Below are 17784 nucleotides of genomic sequence, written 5' to 3' on the forward strand. Positions count from 1 at the left end.
GGTGTTGTATTTGCTTTCCACAGGTGAGACAACTGTTAACTTTTCCTGACATCGGTTAGAGCAAGAAAAAAGGATCCCCAACAGGGTACTTAGCATTAGAAGATTTCAACCTCAATTCGGAAAACGAAAACTCAGGTAGCGGCCAACCGGCACTCATGCGAACTGCTTCTGCTTCTGGCTGTTCGGCAAGAAAGACTGATGTAATGGCATTGGCTGTCTTATTTTATACTACTGACGACCTGACGCCAGTCCTGGAGTGATGACAACCGACAAAGAAATACTAAGCATCTGGTATTCGGGCCGGCTGAAGGCTACCCTGGCAGGGATAACCCAAATGCAATGACTGCAACAGTGAAACACGAAGCACATTCAAGGATATAACTGATGTGGTAATCAAAAAAAAAATAGCTTTGTTTGTGGATTATATTTGACAAATCCTGAATTTAATAAGGGTGTTGTGGGACATCTGAAGAAAGCTCAATTATTTTCAAGTTATAAAACAAATGAAAGTAAAGCAAAGACCATCAGCAAATGATGTACCTTCACACAAATTAAGTCAACAATACTAATATTTATGGGGCCTGAAAAAATTATTTAGGCAAATGGACTAAAAAGATTTATCTTGTGGCAGCCAAGGTTATGTAGGAGTAGACCAAGCAGAAAACTGTTAAAAAATAAGACTGGAAACTATACACAGTAAGACAAAGACAGTGGAAATGTCTTTAGTTTCATTAGTCCTGTGCGTATTTCAGGCATGCTTTGGCTTTTAACAGCCAAAGGGAAAGTTACTTCTGATAATAAGGAGTTGAAGGAATTTATTTAGGAAGGGAAGCGGGCAACAGAATAAATAAGCTGATTCTTCCTGTTGAACAGGTTGGTTTAGGAGTATCGGATATGAAGGGATACTTTAAAGCTACACAACTGAGACACTTATACACACACACACACATATATATATATATATATATATATATATATATATATATATAGATATATATATATATATATATAGATAGATAGATAGCACAAACAGATGGTTGTGGATCAAACTGGAAAATGACTGTGTGGGGCAAGGTGGAAGTAAGAGGTGTGCAGACAGAGGAGTGTTTTGGAAGCAAGCCCCTTAGGGAGAATACCAAAAACTGTACAGAATATTACAGAAGTGGCAGATAACATGATAAAGATTATACCAGTGAGGGAGTGGATTAATAAGATTTTACATTAGGAATACATACAACTGCTGGTACAAAACAGGCAAGAGATGGAAGAAAGTATCTGGAGGAAACTTAAAAAAAAAAAAACCTACTGGGAGCAAAGAAACTGGCAGGGAAAAGTGGTGTAGTGAAAAGAAGCTAAGCACATATAAAAAAATCCATATGTAATAACAGACACACACACACACACACACACACACACACACACACACACACACACACACACACACACACACACACACACACACACACACACATGCAGTGTTTGAGTGAAAGACTTGCTCTGGTAGGGATTTTAGTGGAATCAAGATCAGAAGATTTTATTAAAAAGGGATAATTAGTAAGGCATATAATATATTACATAATAATAAAAAAAAATTGGAGAAGATAAAAAAAAAGACTAGAATAACAAATTAAAAAATCTGTGAGGCCCATTGGTATGCGATGAGGTCCAGAAGTAGTAGTATATTTAAGTAGAAATGCTTACACAGGTACCTTTATTTTCCAAATATGCTTTAGAAAATTTTCCCTTAAGTGGGGGACAGATGATATGAAGGGAATAAGGAAGAAATCAGGAACACATTTTCTGGAATGTGTGGAATTATGAGTTTAAGGGCTCCCTAAAGAAAGTTCTGACAAAGATGTTGTGGGAATATACTGCATTAACTAAGGAGATGATGTTACTGAATTTGTGCCCAAGTTCAGAACTGTCAAGAAAAAGTAAGGCCTTGAAGTTTAATTTTGTTAGCAGACAAAAAAAAGCAATTACACGAAAGTGGAAATCAAAGATTAAATTAGCTGTAAATGAATAACTAAGTAATAAAAGATCAAGAGCTGGGATGATTTAAAAATTGGTGACAATTTTCATAAGAATAAATGTTGCGCCTGGGAAGAATATATACAAAATATAGTGTTTAAACATATGACTAAAATAAGTAGGTTGGGAAGGAAATGAAAAGTGTATGAGTATGTTCTAATGCATAAGAAAAAATTAGAAGTTATGTACCTACCATAACGTTCCATGTTAGTTGTCTTCTCTCGCCTTCTTTCTTGCTGGATGGGTTCGGAGCCGATCCTCGGCTCCGACTCGGCACTTGCTTTAGCTCGAGAACTCCTTTTACCAGCTCGAGGCAACCCTATATCCCATGATGCAAGGCGGAACTACCTCAGATCTCGTTTGGCAGCTAACTAACCTTGCTAAAGACTATCCTAACAGAAAACAGGAACAATGGTTCTTAAAAGAAATCCTCCTAACAACGTACCGGAGGAAACAATCTAATAGGAACTCTCCAAGATCTGTCCAGGCCAGGGGGAAGGAGGGAGGGACGCAAGAAAGAAGGCGAGAGAAGGCAACTAACATGGAACGTTATGGTAGGTACATAACTTCTAAATGTTAAGTTGCCAATCTCGCCTTCATTCTTGCTGGATGGGACCGCGTCCCTAGCACCTGTATCCCGGGTGGCTCAATGGAACAGACTCTTGATAACTGTGGAACCAAAACTGGCCCTATCTCTAGAGGCCAAGTCCAACTTGTAATGAGAGACAAAGGTATGAGGTGTGGCCCAAGTAGCTGCTGCACAAATGGTATCAATGGGTAGTCTATCCTGAAAGGCTGCAGAAGTGGATAGACTCCTGGTTGAGTGTGATTTTGGCTTAGAAGATAGCCGTTTGCCCCTGAGAGAGTACACATAGGAAATAGTGGAAGTCAACCATCTGGATAAGGTCACTTTAGATACTGGAAGACCTATCCTGTTTTCTGCATAGGAGACAAATAGTTGGTCCGATTTTCTGAATTGTTTAGTTCTATGCAAATAGTACCTGAGCTGACGATGGACATCCAAAAAATGCAGTTTTTGATCAGCTCTGTCGGAATAGTTTGGGAAAAAGACTGGTAGATCTATAGATTGGTTAATGTTGGTTTGAGATACGACTTTGGGAAGAAAGGAAGGGTTAGTTCTTAATGATACCCTGTCCTTATGAAAACCAAATAAGGGGAACGGATGCAGAGAGCTTGAATCTCGGAAACCCTTCTTACAGAAGTGACAGCCAGTAAAAATATAGTTTTCCAGGTCAATAACTTCAAAGAACATGAAGCAGACGGTTCGAAGGGAGGTAGTATCAAGGATGCCAACATTAAGTTTAGATCCCATTGCGGAGGAGGATGCTTTATAGGTGGTTTTAGGAGGAAAACTCCTCTAAGAAAGGCCTTGCATAACCTATGAGACATAATGTTATTGTCATGCAGGCCAACATGATACTTAGAAATAGCAGCCAGTTGTACTTTGACTGTAGATGATGAGGATCCTGAATGAAAAACCTCCGCCAGGAAATCTAAAACCGAATGTACAGGAGCAGTAAAGGGGTCAATATTTCTGGAATTCGCCCAAATAGAAAAACGTCGCCACTTGCTAGCATAAACAGTCCTAGTGGACGACTTCAAGGAAGAGACTAAAATGTCTCTGACTGAGTCAGAAATCATCGGTAGCCTGGCTAGGGTAGGAAGTGGAGCAACCAAGCAGTGAGGTTGAGAGAATGAATGGCCCGGTGCTGCTGACCAGATTGGTGGATCAAGAGATCCGGAACTGGGTCCAGATGCCAGGGCTGCACCAGAAGGTGACGATGCAGAGGCGAAACCAAATTTGTCGAGGCCAATATGGGGCAATGAGGATCAATTTGGCTCTCAAAACGGTGGCTTTCTGAATGACTTGTGGAATCAAGGGAAAAGGAGGAAAAGCGTACAGAAGTCCCCGGGGCCAATCCTGGGTTAGAGAGTCTCTCAGAGGTTGGCCTGAAAGGGGAAAGAGAGTGAAGAAATCGGGGCACTTGTTGTTTTGAGGAGTAGCAAAAAGATCGCAACAAGGAGTGCCCCACTTCAGAAAAATCTGATCCACTACAGATTGATTGAGAGACCACTCGTGAGGCATCAGAATGGATCTGCTCAGCCTGTCTGCTAATAGGTTGGACCTGCCGGGGATGTGCGTTGCTATCAGAAACCGCTGAGAAGAGATCGCCCACTGCCAAAGTCTGAGAGCTTCTCGACATAACAGATAGGACCTGGTCCCGCCCTGCTTGTTGATGTATCAGACTACGGACATGTTGTCCGTCTGTACTGCAATAGTCCCCGTGGGAAGAAAGTCGTTGAGGGCTTGCAACGTTAAAAGCACTGCTCTCATCTCCAGGACATTTATGTGCAGATGGTATTCTATGGGTTGCCACATCCCGTGGACCATCCTGCCCTGATAATGCCCCCCCCACCCGATCAGAGAGGCATCTGTAGTGACTGTGGCAACTGGAGGAGGGGGAATAAAGGGTCAGCCCTGATGAAGAAGAGGGGAAGATATCCACCAGTTCAGATGAGCTTGGCACGACTGTGTTACCAAGATTTCGTGCCTCATCGGGAGACTGTGGTACGACCACTGCGTGAATAGCATCCACTGCAGCACTGCAGAAGACGCATGTGGAAGCGAGCCAGTGGTAGAAGAACAATGGCCCAGCCATAAGACCTAGAACCTTCAGTATAAATCTGGCTTTGATCTTGTTGCTTTGCAAAAGAAGCTGAACAAATTTTTGGATGTCCAGAATTCTTTGATCTGTTAGTCTGGCTAACATTTTGGCTGTGTTTAACTCTGCGCCTATAAAGGTGATAGATTGGCAAGGCAGCAGAGAAGATTTTTCGAAGTTTACTGAAATTCCCAAACTCCTGCAAAGCTGTAGAGTGTAGTCTCTGGACTGAAGAAGCTGACACTTGGTGGTGGCGGAGAGGAGCCAGTCGTCCAAATAGGGAAACACCTGGAATCCTCGACATCTCAGATGAGCTGTGACCACTGCCATGCATTTGGTAAACACTCTGGGGGCTGAAGTGAGGCCAAAGGGCAGGGCTCTGAATTGGTAATGACTGGTCCCTAGCCGAAAGCGGAGAAACCTTCTGGAGCGTCTGTGCATCTTTATGTGATAGTACGCATCCTGAAGGTCTATAGAGCACATCCAGTTGTCCTTGCCCAGAAAGGGCAGAATGGACTGAAGCGTGACCATCCGGAATCTTGCCTTCTTGACAAATCTGTTCAGATTGCTCAGGTCTAATATTGGTCTCCAATCTCCCGTCCTTTTGGGGACCAAAAAGAATCTGGAGTAGACGCCAGATCCTACCTCGTCTGCTGGCACAGTCTGGACGGCTCTTTTTTCTAGGAGCTTTGAAACCTCCTGTTCTGCCAAATCCCTTTGACCGGGTGAGATGTCTGGAAGGGATTGAAGAGGTACGGGAAACCTTTCGAAGGGGATTTTGTAACCCTCGGATATAATCGACTGTACCCACATCTCTTGAGATAGGGATTGCCAGGCTACTGGGTACAGCGAAATCCTTCCCCCGACTGCCTCCAAGGGTGGACAGTCGGGCAACACCTCAGGGATGCTGAAAAGGCTTCTCAGGAAGAGACTCCCTGTTGCCCTGGTTCTGAGGACCCCCCCCTGCCTCTAGGGCGGCGTCTATTATTGTTACCCCCTCTGCCTCTGGGGGTAAACTGACCACGTGTGTCCGGTGTAGCTCCTTGGGCTTTACGTTACCACATCTTCCCCCCCTTCTGACCCTTGGGGTATGGTCTAGAAGGAGTGGAAAACTGGACTCCAACGGCAGAAAGAGTTTTACCGTCCTGCTCACACCTGGTCAAGGTATCCTTCACCTGAGGTCCGAACAAAGCCGAACCATCAAAGGGGGTATTAGTGAAGGATGCCTTAAAGGGGTCCGCAAAATGACAAAGCCGCATCCAGGCTTGGCGTCTAAGAGCAACTCCTGTGCCTGCGGCCCTGCTCGCTCCATCGGCCGCATAGGATATGAGCCGCATGGAGGAGTTAGATATGGAATTCAGGATAGCGAGCTGCGAGGCAATCTTTTCCTGAGCCCCAGCAGCAGAAGGATCCTGGACTACTTCTCCCAGTTCCTTGAGAACATCTCGTTGAAGCCTGGTGAAGTGACAAAGATAATTCAGCGAACGCATAGCAAAGGTCGCTGAAGAAAACATCCGCTTTCCATACCTGTCCATGGTCCTAGAGTCCTTATTAGGAGGATGGACAGGTACTGAAGGATCCGCCAATTCCTTCTTAGTGGCAGCCGCCACCACCATAGCATCCACCGGAACACCCTTGGAAAGGAACTGTTTGTCCGAAGGGGCGTAATGAATTTGGATGGTCTTCTGGGGACAGGTTCCACAGAATCTGGAGCCACGCCTTCGAGCCACTACCTGCATGAGTGGGTCGAAGGCGGGGAGACCCAGGAGGGGCAGGGTCGGGATCCAAAGCCTCCAGGTATACCGACTCATCCTCGGAGGGGTCAATGGAGGGCCAATTCCCCTCTGTTTGAGGAGCTCAAGGATGTCTGAAAAGAGACATCCTCAGAGGGGACCGTGGGGAACCCTCCGACTCATCTAAGTCGGTATCAGATGTAGTAGACTCAGGGAGTCTGTGTGTTTCCTCTTACGTCCTCTTCCGAGGGGTTCCCTGCACGATCAGGAGAAACCTCGGAAGAGGAGGAAATTCCCAGTGGGGAAACCTGGGGCGATGGATCCCTGGGCCTGTGAGCAAGAGGTTGGCAAGAGGCATCTGCAGGCACTGAAGAGGGAGGAGCTAGAGGGATGGACCGTTGACCAGGCTCAGAGGCCAGGACACTCCTCATCACCTCAAAGGCTCCTCTCCCCGGGAGGCCGGAACACACCCGCTAAGAAACAGGAATGGCCGGCTCCAAAGAGAGAGAAGGCTCCGAGGCCGATGTCGGTGCCGAGCTTACCAAAGCCGAAGCCCCGAGAGGGAGAGCGGGGTCGGACAAGGGTCCGATGCCACTAGCCCCCTCGGAGCCGACAGTGGAAACCCGACGACCGGATCCCTCCAAGGAAGGTCTCAAGGAGGAGATCGGAGCCGAGGACGACGGAGCCGAAGGATGTATCAGCTCCGGCATCGAAACAGTTGCTGTCCCAAGAAGCTCCGGCTCCGAACTGCGGTGTGGAGTCGGAGGAGGAAGTTCAAGGATTGGGGCTATAGCCAAAGTCTGTTGAGACGGGCTATGGAGCATTTGGGCCAGTGCCTGAGACTTCAACAGCCTGCTTACCACCCTCTCTAAATCGTGGTCAGACAGCCTGGAAGATCTCGAAGATCGGCTCCGATGGCTCCGCTCCGACAAAAGAGGGGACCCCGGGGCCGGGTGGATACTCAGTATAGAAGGGGACCGGGATCTCTTACGGGTCGAAGCCATCGGAGCCGAAGTCCCTTGAACCCCAGATGGAGCCGAGGATATCTCGGCTCCTATGCTGGATAAAGTGTCGGCTCCAGCCGGAGCCGACAAGGCCACAGTAGTCAGGGTATCAGAGCCAGTCGGCGCCGAACCCACTAATCGAACAGCAGATGTATCAGCTCCAGCCGGAGCCGATGTCGGCTCCGACAGAGCCGGTGCCACCGGAGGAGGCTTGGACACTGTAGCCTGAGCCTTCGGTGGTTTAGAAGGTTTTCCTGACCCTAATTTAGGAGGAGAACCTTCTGGCTTAAGTAAGCCTCGGAGGATGAGTTTATTCCTCCTTTCCTGCAGGACTCTCTGGCTAAAAGCATGACATAAAGCACAGGAGTCCTGCAGGTGCAAAGGCCCCAGGCAATAAACACAAGAAGTGTGACCGTCTGTCAGAGACATTTTCTGACAGCACTGGTCACACTTCTTGAAGCCTGAGACCTTGCCTTCCTTTGACATCCTAGGAGGATGGAAACACAAACAATCCCAACAAACACACAAATTAATCCCTTACACAAACACACAGGAAGGGAATAACCAATGGGGAAGTAGGCCTGACTAAAAAACTTTAGACTAAAGATTATAAAAAAGTTTGAAAACAAGGGTATAGGGTGGGCTGTAACTAACTACAGACTAAACTGACACTAAAAGGGAAAAATAAACCCCTAACTACTCTTTTTCTTATTTTACAAAGAAAAACTTACCTCAGCTGGCAAAGGAGACCTCTTTCGCTAAGCGGCAAACGAGATCTGAGGTAGTTCCGCCTTGCATCATGGGATATAGGGTTGCCTCGAGCTGGTAAAAGGAGTTTTCGAGCTAAAGCAAGTGCCGAGTCGGAGCCGAGGATCGGCTCCGAACCCATCCAGCAAGAATGAAGGCGAGATTGACAACTTAACATCGTTAAAGTTAAGGTGGAAATTGCATGCGTAATGCATGCATGTATAGAATAACAGAAAATGTTACTGAGATCTTTTCTCATTGTTATTAATGTATCCACATCCGTATCACACATTAACAACACGATTAACAAAGCTGTTTATATAACAAAGAAACTCTTCAAAAATCTCTACAAATGCTTCTTTGTTTACCTCAGACAGTCATTACTGGCTATCCTATCCTTGCATGTGTATGCTAAATAATCAATCTTGCCTTCTCTCTCTTTTTGCCACCATGGTTTTCTTCTCTTTGATAATGTGCAGCTATTAAACCAAAGTCCATCACACTTATAAAACAGTTACCCCAGGTGAAGGCAGTGTTAACTCAAATGCCCTCTCCACCATCCCAGCTCTCTGTTCACTCACCTTTCCCTTTTCACAATATAAAGATCGTAAGAAATTCCATTTTACTTCTGTCCCTTAAAAGCATGTTTCTATCCTTTGCAGCAATAACTGAATAAAAGGCATCTCAAGTATTAGCCATTGAGTTACCAAAATTCTCTATAATCTAGCTTCTCTTATTTAAAGCATTAGATGATACAAAAATTACAATACAGATACATATTTATACGCACACAATAAAGGAGAGGTGTGGCTATGCAATGCTACCAGTGATGGCCTCTTAGAAACATCTAAACTTGCATTATGGAGACAGAGGTGTGTGTGGTAGTGAAGTAAAACACTGCCATGGTATTCCAGAGACAAGGCCAAAACTGAGCAGTAAGGTGTGAACGACTTTGTAACCAAAGAGTAATGGTATAAGGGAGGAGAGGGAGTAGAGAACCAAAGCCAAGTATGAATGTATGCAGACAGCATATGCAAAGGAATCAAGAGCATTTTATATATATATATATATATATAGAGAGAGAGAGAGAGAGAGAGGTGGCAGTGTTTGCCATACCTCTCAAAAGAGTTTTCTAACTCATATATCGCAGATTACTCAAATGTATGGGCACATCAACACTCACTCATAGCACTTCAGAGATAGTCCTTGTGCTGGCGACTGGCTAAGCTGTTTCTGTAGGGGGCTGTGTCCCACTCCCCATAGTATTATGTCAAAAGCAATGTACTTCTTGGAAGAAGGTACATTTTATTATGCTGCTATTTACAAAGAAGTAACAGTTAACTTTCAAAAAAATCTTTCATAAATTAGTTCTGATGAAAAATGGTTTTAACCATGTTTCATAGATCTATACAACTTCCATATTCTAAAAAAGATGCCAGTATAAGCAGAGATTCCATATGATATGAAGGAATGCACCACATGCAAAAAAGTGTGGATGCAGTAACTATTAAATGCTTTACAACCACATGTAATCTCCATTAATTTTTTAACTACAAAAAAAACACTATATTTTGTTGAACAAAAGTGTAATACTAAGATGCATAGCACACACGTGGTAACTTGGACTTGGGGATTGGACACTGTCCTTTCCTCAAATGCTGGCATGTTAATTTGACGCAACAATGACCCATCCCTCAGTGAAAGGCTAACCTATAGTAGCACAAGTACCTCTTTAATAGGAAAAGGAACCTGTTAATATAGCCCGTAATACTGCTGTACAAAATACCACTGCCAAAACAATTTAACTTACATAATAATAACAAAAAAATAAAATAAAAAAAATGAGTACCTTTGTAAAGTTCGGTTCTGACGCAGTAATTTGCCCAAGGCCTCAGCACTAGCAGCACGGAGGTTATTCCCCTTAAAAAGTGAGAAAATAAACCATTAATAAAAGTGACAACTATTGCATTCAATTGCTACAACTGCTGTCTGCATAACACAAAGTGCAGCTTGTGGGTACCTTATAAATTTAAATACTGCAAACATATTCTCTAGCTAATGACTGGATCTACAGTCTGTAACCAGGTCATATTAGGACGACATAAACCTACTTTCCTGAGTGGAGCCCACATATTCATGGGTTCATAGCAGAAAACAAGGCTATCATCCCTGGTGGGACTTTTTATGCCTAGCCATATTACTTAATTGCCGCCAAGCTAAGTTATGCCAATCTAAGTTATCCCACAGGTATTTAACTATCCTTGCCATAATTATATATAAAGGGACAAGGTCTAAAATTCAGACCAAAAGAAACTTGTCCTGATACCTCCCAGTTGTCACCACCTACTTACCATGTATGTCATCATCAACCCTACTCCTGGTTTCAGTTTACTTTATGCAGCCCTGCTTTTGTTTCTTCTGGTGAACACAATTAACAATACTTTGTTCCTGTCAAAACTTTCAGTCCCCAGTCAATGGGAAACAATAAGGCTATTACATGTGTGTGTGTGTGTGTGTGTGCTTGTGGTGGGGGTGGTTAGGTAAGACTCTGTTTACTTTTTATGAACTCTTCAAAAGCTTACCTTAATTGTGCATCTCTCTAGTTCCTTTATTTATTCTGCATAGCATAACTGCAAGCAGTATAGTCAAAATAGTACAGTTTAGTGAATTCATGTTAAATTTTAACAGTCTGTTGACTTATTCCCCTTACTCTGTAGTAAAGCGATCTCAAAATTAGTATGTAAAACTATTGCAGGTCGCTGTACTGACCAGCCCCCCATCGTGACAGTAATTTTTAGACTTCGTTGTTTAAGATGAATCTATTGCTTGCATCACACGTTTTTATAGCCGGTCAGGAAACTATTACACTTGGCTAGTATTCAGAGATCAAAAACAAAACATGAAAAAAAGAAGACTGTTTCTACTACTGTTTGCAGCATTCTGATGCTTTGTACAAAGCAAGTGGCAGTCATGCATAACATCATAGCACTTACCTAACATTCAGAAATCCGCACAAAATAAAATATTAAATGAACAGAAAACGTTTGCTTACTAACATTTTGGCTTTGCACTGCTCATATGTTTTCCTGCAAGGTAGTAGCAAGTGAGGTCATAAAATTCATGAAAGGCTACATTTCTCTGAGGATGAAAAGCACAGGTGAAACTAATGAATGACTCAGTGAGACCTGTTGCAAGTACAACTGCAATTTGAGATGGAGTCTGACTAAGACCATTGAACCTTCCTCTAAACGCTCTTTTCCCCAACTCCCCACCATCCGATCCCAAAGCTGAGACATGCTGCGAAAGCCAGACGAAAATGCAAACAAAGACCAGAATCAAAACAAAAGGAATGTCCCTTTAAATAACTGTAACTTGTAAAGGATGATTAGGATCACAACTTCAATGCATTAGGGGGCCAAGGATGTAACTAGGGACTCATATCTGTAAATTATTCGACACCACAATGATGGTGTAAGCTCAAGAATACTCCTGTTGGTGCTGCTGTTCACACACAAAATTTCTTTTTAAAATATGTTTTTGGCCCACCATCCCTCTTGTACCAAATAAACTCATGTCTCCCCTACTGTATAATTCATCCTTCCTCATTTCTGACATCCTAGGACACAAGAAAAAGAAGGCAAGAGACCAGAACATGGCAGTAATCCAACAGGTGCCACTCCTAACATCCCTTTCCATCAGAAGCAAGGCACAGTGCAATACCTGAGGTGCTTGAGTCAGTGCAATTGCACTCTTCTTCACACTCATGATCTAGTATAGTGTGAGACGCGACCAAGAAAGATTTGAAGAGAATTTATATAAAGATACTGACCATAACAGGAAACCATTTTATAGATACATAATATGTGGAGGGAGTAAAGACATGCAAACTGATAAACTGTGTGTAGATTCTAAAATTTATTCTCAGACACAACAGATTATAGATATATTTATAAAATTTTATGCAAAACAGTTTGGCTCCACAAAGTGGGTGATAAGTTCTAGTGACATCCAGGTAACCTTTGATGCTGGAATCAAAATAGATTATATTGAGAAAGAGCTGTGCAAACTGGATCTAAACAAAGCATTGGGAGGACACAGAATAAATAACAATGACCTTAGAACACTTCAGCAAGAACGTATAGTACCACGAACAAATGCGAATAAAACTTAGTAAGGAATATTTCAGAAGACTTAAATTGATCCTGAAAACACCACTGACATCTAGGAACAAAATTCAAGCTATAAACTAATTTGTTCTTCCTGTCCTAACTTACAGTTTTGGAGTGATTGACTTGCCCCAAAACGTGTTGGATAGATTAGACAGGAAAACAAGAAGGATGCTTCATGCTCACCAAACTATTTATAAAAAATCAGTGCATACCAAGATTATATATTCCCCATTCTGAAGGAGGGATGGGCCTCCTTGAAATTGATTATATGTACAGATCTGCAATCGTGGGACTCCATACATATCTGCTGACCTCACAAGACCCAAACGTAGTGAAAGTTTTGAAACATGAGGATAAGAAATCTAAGATGACTTCTGTGTTTAATTTAGCAGTCAAGCAGGAATAGAAATCAAACCAGAAGAGGATAAAAATTAGGCAGCAACTGAATGTGCCAAAAAACAAATGAAAGAATATAAGGTGAAGAACCAGAGGAGAAGGCAAGAAAGTTGGAAAAACATAAATATAGTTGCTAGTATATAAATCTTCTGGGAGAACCTCATTTTGATCAGGAACAAATGCAGGAATGGTTAAGGAGAGGCAAATTCAAACCAAGAGATGAAAGGTTAATATTGGCAGCCCAAGATAGTGGGCTATGTACACGGTTTACAAAGTCCATTGAACATGTGGGAGAAACAGACAAATGTAGGTTTTGTAAAGCCAAATTGAAAGCAGTTGCACACCTTGTTGCAGGTTGTGACATACTAACGGCAGAAGGACTGTATACTGAAAGGCATAAAATTGTGGCAAGACTGTTGCACTGAGGATTGTGTAAACATTATGGCACTGAGGATTGTGTAAACATTATGGCACTGAAGTGGCTGAAAAACACTGGAAACATGAGCCACAAAGCATCCTAGAAAATGATGAAGTTTATATCACATGGGATTACCCATTACCAACAGTTCAGAAATAGATGCTAGAAAACTGGATACAGCGGTTTAAGTAAAGAAGATATGCGTAGCACTGATCATTGAAATCTCCACACCCAGTGACTACAGTATCTTGCATAGAGTGAGAGAGAGACACACACAAAGTCATAAAATATCAGGATCTTCAAGCAGAAATGAGAGCAATGTGGAAGATAGATAAGACAGTTCCAATAGTAGCAGGAGCAAAAGGTCTTATAAAAAAGAATCTACATTCATATTTAGATACGTTACCAATTCATGTAACTCCATAACTCCATAACAAATTGCAGAAGGAGTCACTGATGGGCACATTGCGGGTGCTCCGAACAGCACTTTTGGCTGACAAAGAATGAAACAATAACAATTCATGAACTTTAATAGTACTTTGTCTTAGGAATGGGGTCCATTCCCATTGTAGTATTAGAAACCCAAAAGACATGGAGAAATTAAAAAGTGAGATACATTATATCTATTACTTACTAGGTCATATAAATATGGGGAGATTCCTCAAGATTGGAGACACGTGCATATTAAACCCGTCTTTAAGGAAAAAGGGAGTAGGCCAAACCCAGACTCAAACAGACCCTTAAAGTCTACTTTCCTGTTGTGGAAAAGTAATGGAGAAGGTAATACTAGAAGGGCTGGGACTTGAAAACATACATCAGCATGTGTGTGTTGAAAATAGATCTACTACCTCCCTTAACATGATGTTCTATAACAATACAATAACAGCTATGAATAAAAAAATGTGCAGTGATGTAATTTATATAGATTTAACATCAGCATTTGACAGGGTCATACACAAAGCACTGATCAATTACAACAACTAGGTACTGATTTACTCTTGATAAAATGGATAGCTGCATGGCTTACAAATAGGACATGCCAAGTATCATACAGCAATTAGACAGGTGAAATTCTTGGTTACAGTCAGGGTGTCCCACAGGGCTCTGTCCTATAAATGTTTAGATTGCATCTTTCAGACCTGTCTTTTTCATCTGAGGTGTTCTACAGTCTTTATGCAGATGACCTGAAATTGGGTAAATTGGGTAAAAGAATTTGACTAAACTGGCCATTTGGGCACAGGAGAATATGTTGATAAATACATCAAATCTAAGCATAGGAGGTTTGGGAGACAAACATTGAAAGGTGAAAACAGCACACATCGATTGACACTATAGATTCATTAAAGGACCTGGTTATATGGGTAGATCCAGCTTTGAGTTTTTCTAATCATATCAACCAATTGGTTAATGATAGTTACACAACTAAAGGTTGCAGAAAAAGATTTACAAAGTCTAGGAAATCAGAAATGATGAAGTCATTGTTTGTTAATTACATTAGACCTAAACTTGAGTATGGAATAACAATATGAAAACCTTACAAAGAAACAATCACAAGTAAACTGGAACAAGTACAAAAAGACGTACCAAAAGCATCCATGGATGTGAAAATTTAAGTTATTATGAAAGACTAAAATATGTGAACTTGTAGTGTGTCTCACAGATGTTTAAGAGGAGATCTTATTCGGGTATATATGGCATTTAGACACAACTTTCTCTGGAAATGTTTGGGGTTATCAAACAATTAGTAGAGAATTATCAGACAACCTATGTAGAAGATTCTGTAAAAGTGAGAAGTGTACAAGTTGGTTCTTAGCTGATGCATGGAACAGACTATGAAACTACATAAAAATATCTAAACTAGTACTTATTTTAAAGAACAGCCTGAACATTCATTATGGGAACAACTGTTTTGGTATATTGGCAGGCTAGAAGGGCTTTAATGCCCATGCTTGAAATATTTGTATGTACAGTAAACTATCAGTTAACCAGCACCCATGGGGATTGGTAGATGCCGGATAAAAAGAAGTTATGTACTCACTATAATGTTCCATCTGAGTAATTATACTTCATTTTTCTGCAACCTGTGGGTATATGCATCCGTATCGAATCCGAGCCGACAACTTTTTTCTAGCATCTGCTCCAAGCTCCGAGCTCCTCCCCTTACCCATAATGCCCTACCATCTCCTATCTTCCCTCAGATCGAATTTGCTGCAACTAACAATATATATATATATATATATATATATATATATATATATATATATATATATGCAACTCAACCCAATAACCAACCTGAAAACAGGATAAGGTCCGGGGGATGGAGGGAGGGAATGTTGCAGAAAAATTAAGTATAACTACTCAGATGGAACATTATGGTGAGTACATAACTTCTTTATCTGAAGTGGTTAACTTCATTTTATCTGCAACCTGTGGGACAGAGTCCCCAGCTACTCCGATCCTGGGAGGCCCTTATGGAAGGATATTCCTGAGCATCGCAGAGACAAAGGATGCTCTACCCCTCGAAATCAGATCCAATTTGTAATGGGAAATGAAGATATGTGAATTGGCCGATGTTGCTGCTGCACAAATATCATCCAAAGGTACCCTGGACCAAAAGGCAGCAGAGGTCACCATGGACCTGGTAGAGTGAGCCTTAACTGTACCAGGAGGTGATAAACCTTTTGCTTTTTAAGCATTTGAAATGCAAAGAGTGATCCATCTGGCTAAAGAAACTTTAGAAATAGCTTTTCCCATAAATGCTTTGGAAAAGGAAACAAACAATTGGTCAGTCTTTGGTCAGTCTTGCGGAAAGACTTCGTTCAATGAAGATAAAAACGAAGTTGTCTATGAACATCCAACAAATGGAGTTTGTATTTGCCTTTATTTTGAAAGTTGGGAAAGAAAACGGGCAGATTAATGGACTGGTTTATGTTTGCTTCAGATGCCACTTTAGGTAAGAAGGAAGGGTTAGTACGGAGGGAAACCCTATCCTTATGGAAGACCAAATACGGAGGCACGGCAGACAGAGCTTGAAGCTCAAACTCTCCAAGCCGAAGTGATGGCGACTAGGAAAGCTGTCTTCCAGGACAAAAATTTTAAGCCCACCGAAGCTGTGGGTTCAAAAGGAGGGGTTACCAATGCCTGTAAAACAAAAGTAAGGTCCCAAGAAGGTACAGAATCCTTGACAGTGGGCCGTAGCAGAAAAGTACCTTTAAGAAAAGCCTACAGGAGGCTAAGGCCATGGTGTCTTCGCCAACGTGAAAACTGGAAATGGCTGCCAATTGTACACTGTGGAGGAACTAGCTTCTTGCTGAAAGATACCAGACAGGAAGTCCAACACCGCTGGAACAGGAGCGGTAAAGGGATCTATTTCTCTCTGTGAAGCCCAAATGGAAAAGCGCTTCCATTTACTGCAATATAGTTTTCTAGTGGAGTCTTTAAGAGAGGCCAATAGAATCGATTTAACCTGGGATGAAAGGCCAGGAGTCCTGGCAATTAACAGAACTGGAGCAACCAAGCTGTTAGCTTGAGGCTGCCCAGATCGGGTGGACATGTCCCCGACGGATGGGAAATTGGATGGGGGCAGGGATCCAGAACCCACTGGGGAGCTAATAGATGAGACCAAAGGAATGGGAACCAAACCTGACAAGGCCAGAACGGGACAATGAGGATCACTGCACCGTCGGCAAGCTTTCTGAAGAAACTTCGGAATGACTGGCAATGGTGGATAAGCATACAGAAGCCCGGAGGGCCAAGCATGGACTAGAGCATCTCTGGGGACTTTCCCTGGTGAGGGAATCAGAGTGAAGAACTCACTGCACTTTGCGTTGGAAGGAGATGCGAAGAGATCACAGCAAGGCTGACCCCATGCCAGGAAAATCTCCTCCGCTACTGACCGTTTCAGAGACCACTTGTAAGGCATCAGAATGGCCTGACTCAATCTGTCCGCTAAAATGTTGGAGCGCCCTGGGATGTGCATTGCCATCAGACACCGACCGGTGGAAATCGCCCATTCCCACACTCTCATGGCCTTGCGACACACAGGATAGGATCTGGTTCCCCCCTGCTTGTTGATATACCAGACGACTGACATGTCGTCTGACTGAATTGCAATCAATCCGAGAGGGAGGACTGTGTGAAAGGCTTCCACTGCTAAAAGCACTGCCCTCATCTCTAGAACATTTATGTGCAAATTGGTCTCTGTCTGGGACCACGTGCCTTGGACTGTCCTTCCCAAACAGTGTCCCACCCACCAGAGTTGGGAGGCGTCCGTGGTCACTGGTTTGGACTGAGGGTGACGCAAATGGGCATCCTGTTGATATCTCCGGTGAAGTTAACCACCAAAGAAGAGATGTCCTGCAGATGTGACTGATCTTGATTGGAAATTCCATGGGTAGGCATAGCCAGGACCACTGGACAGCCAGAGTCCATTGAAGAACCCGCATGTGAAGGCGTGCATACAGGAGAATAGATATGGTGGCAGCCATGGAGCCCAGAGCCCGGAGATCCTTGCTCGCCTCTGAAGACTGGGAGTTCGCTATCTGAGCTATGTGGCCCCTGAGATGTAGAATCCTGTCTGGAGTTAGGAATACCTTCATCTGC

The 17784-nt window shown here is 42.9% G+C and overlaps 1 protein-coding gene across 3 annotated transcripts in view; it reads right to left on the bottom strand.

The window, feature by feature from the left end:
• The window catches only part of LRRC45 (leucine rich repeat containing 45), a 1637099-nt gene that overhangs the window by 1337096 nt on the left and 282219 nt on the right, over positions 1–17784 (bottom strand). For all 3 annotated transcript variants that reach the window (XM_044068217.1, XM_044068216.1, XM_044068218.1), the window contains one exon: positions 10049–10119. In XM_044068217.1, the coding sequence (XP_043924152.1) occupies positions 10049–10119 (71 nt within the window). The remainder of the gene's footprint in view (positions 1–10048; positions 10120–17784) is intronic.

This window comes from Protopterus annectens, chromosome 4.part0 (assembly GCF_019279795.1).
Source record: "Protopterus annectens isolate FY-2018-M chromosome 4.part0, PAN1.0, whole genome shotgun sequence".
Classification (NCBI taxonomy): domain Eukaryota; kingdom Metazoa; phylum Chordata; order Ceratodontiformes; family Protopteridae; genus Protopterus; species Protopterus annectens.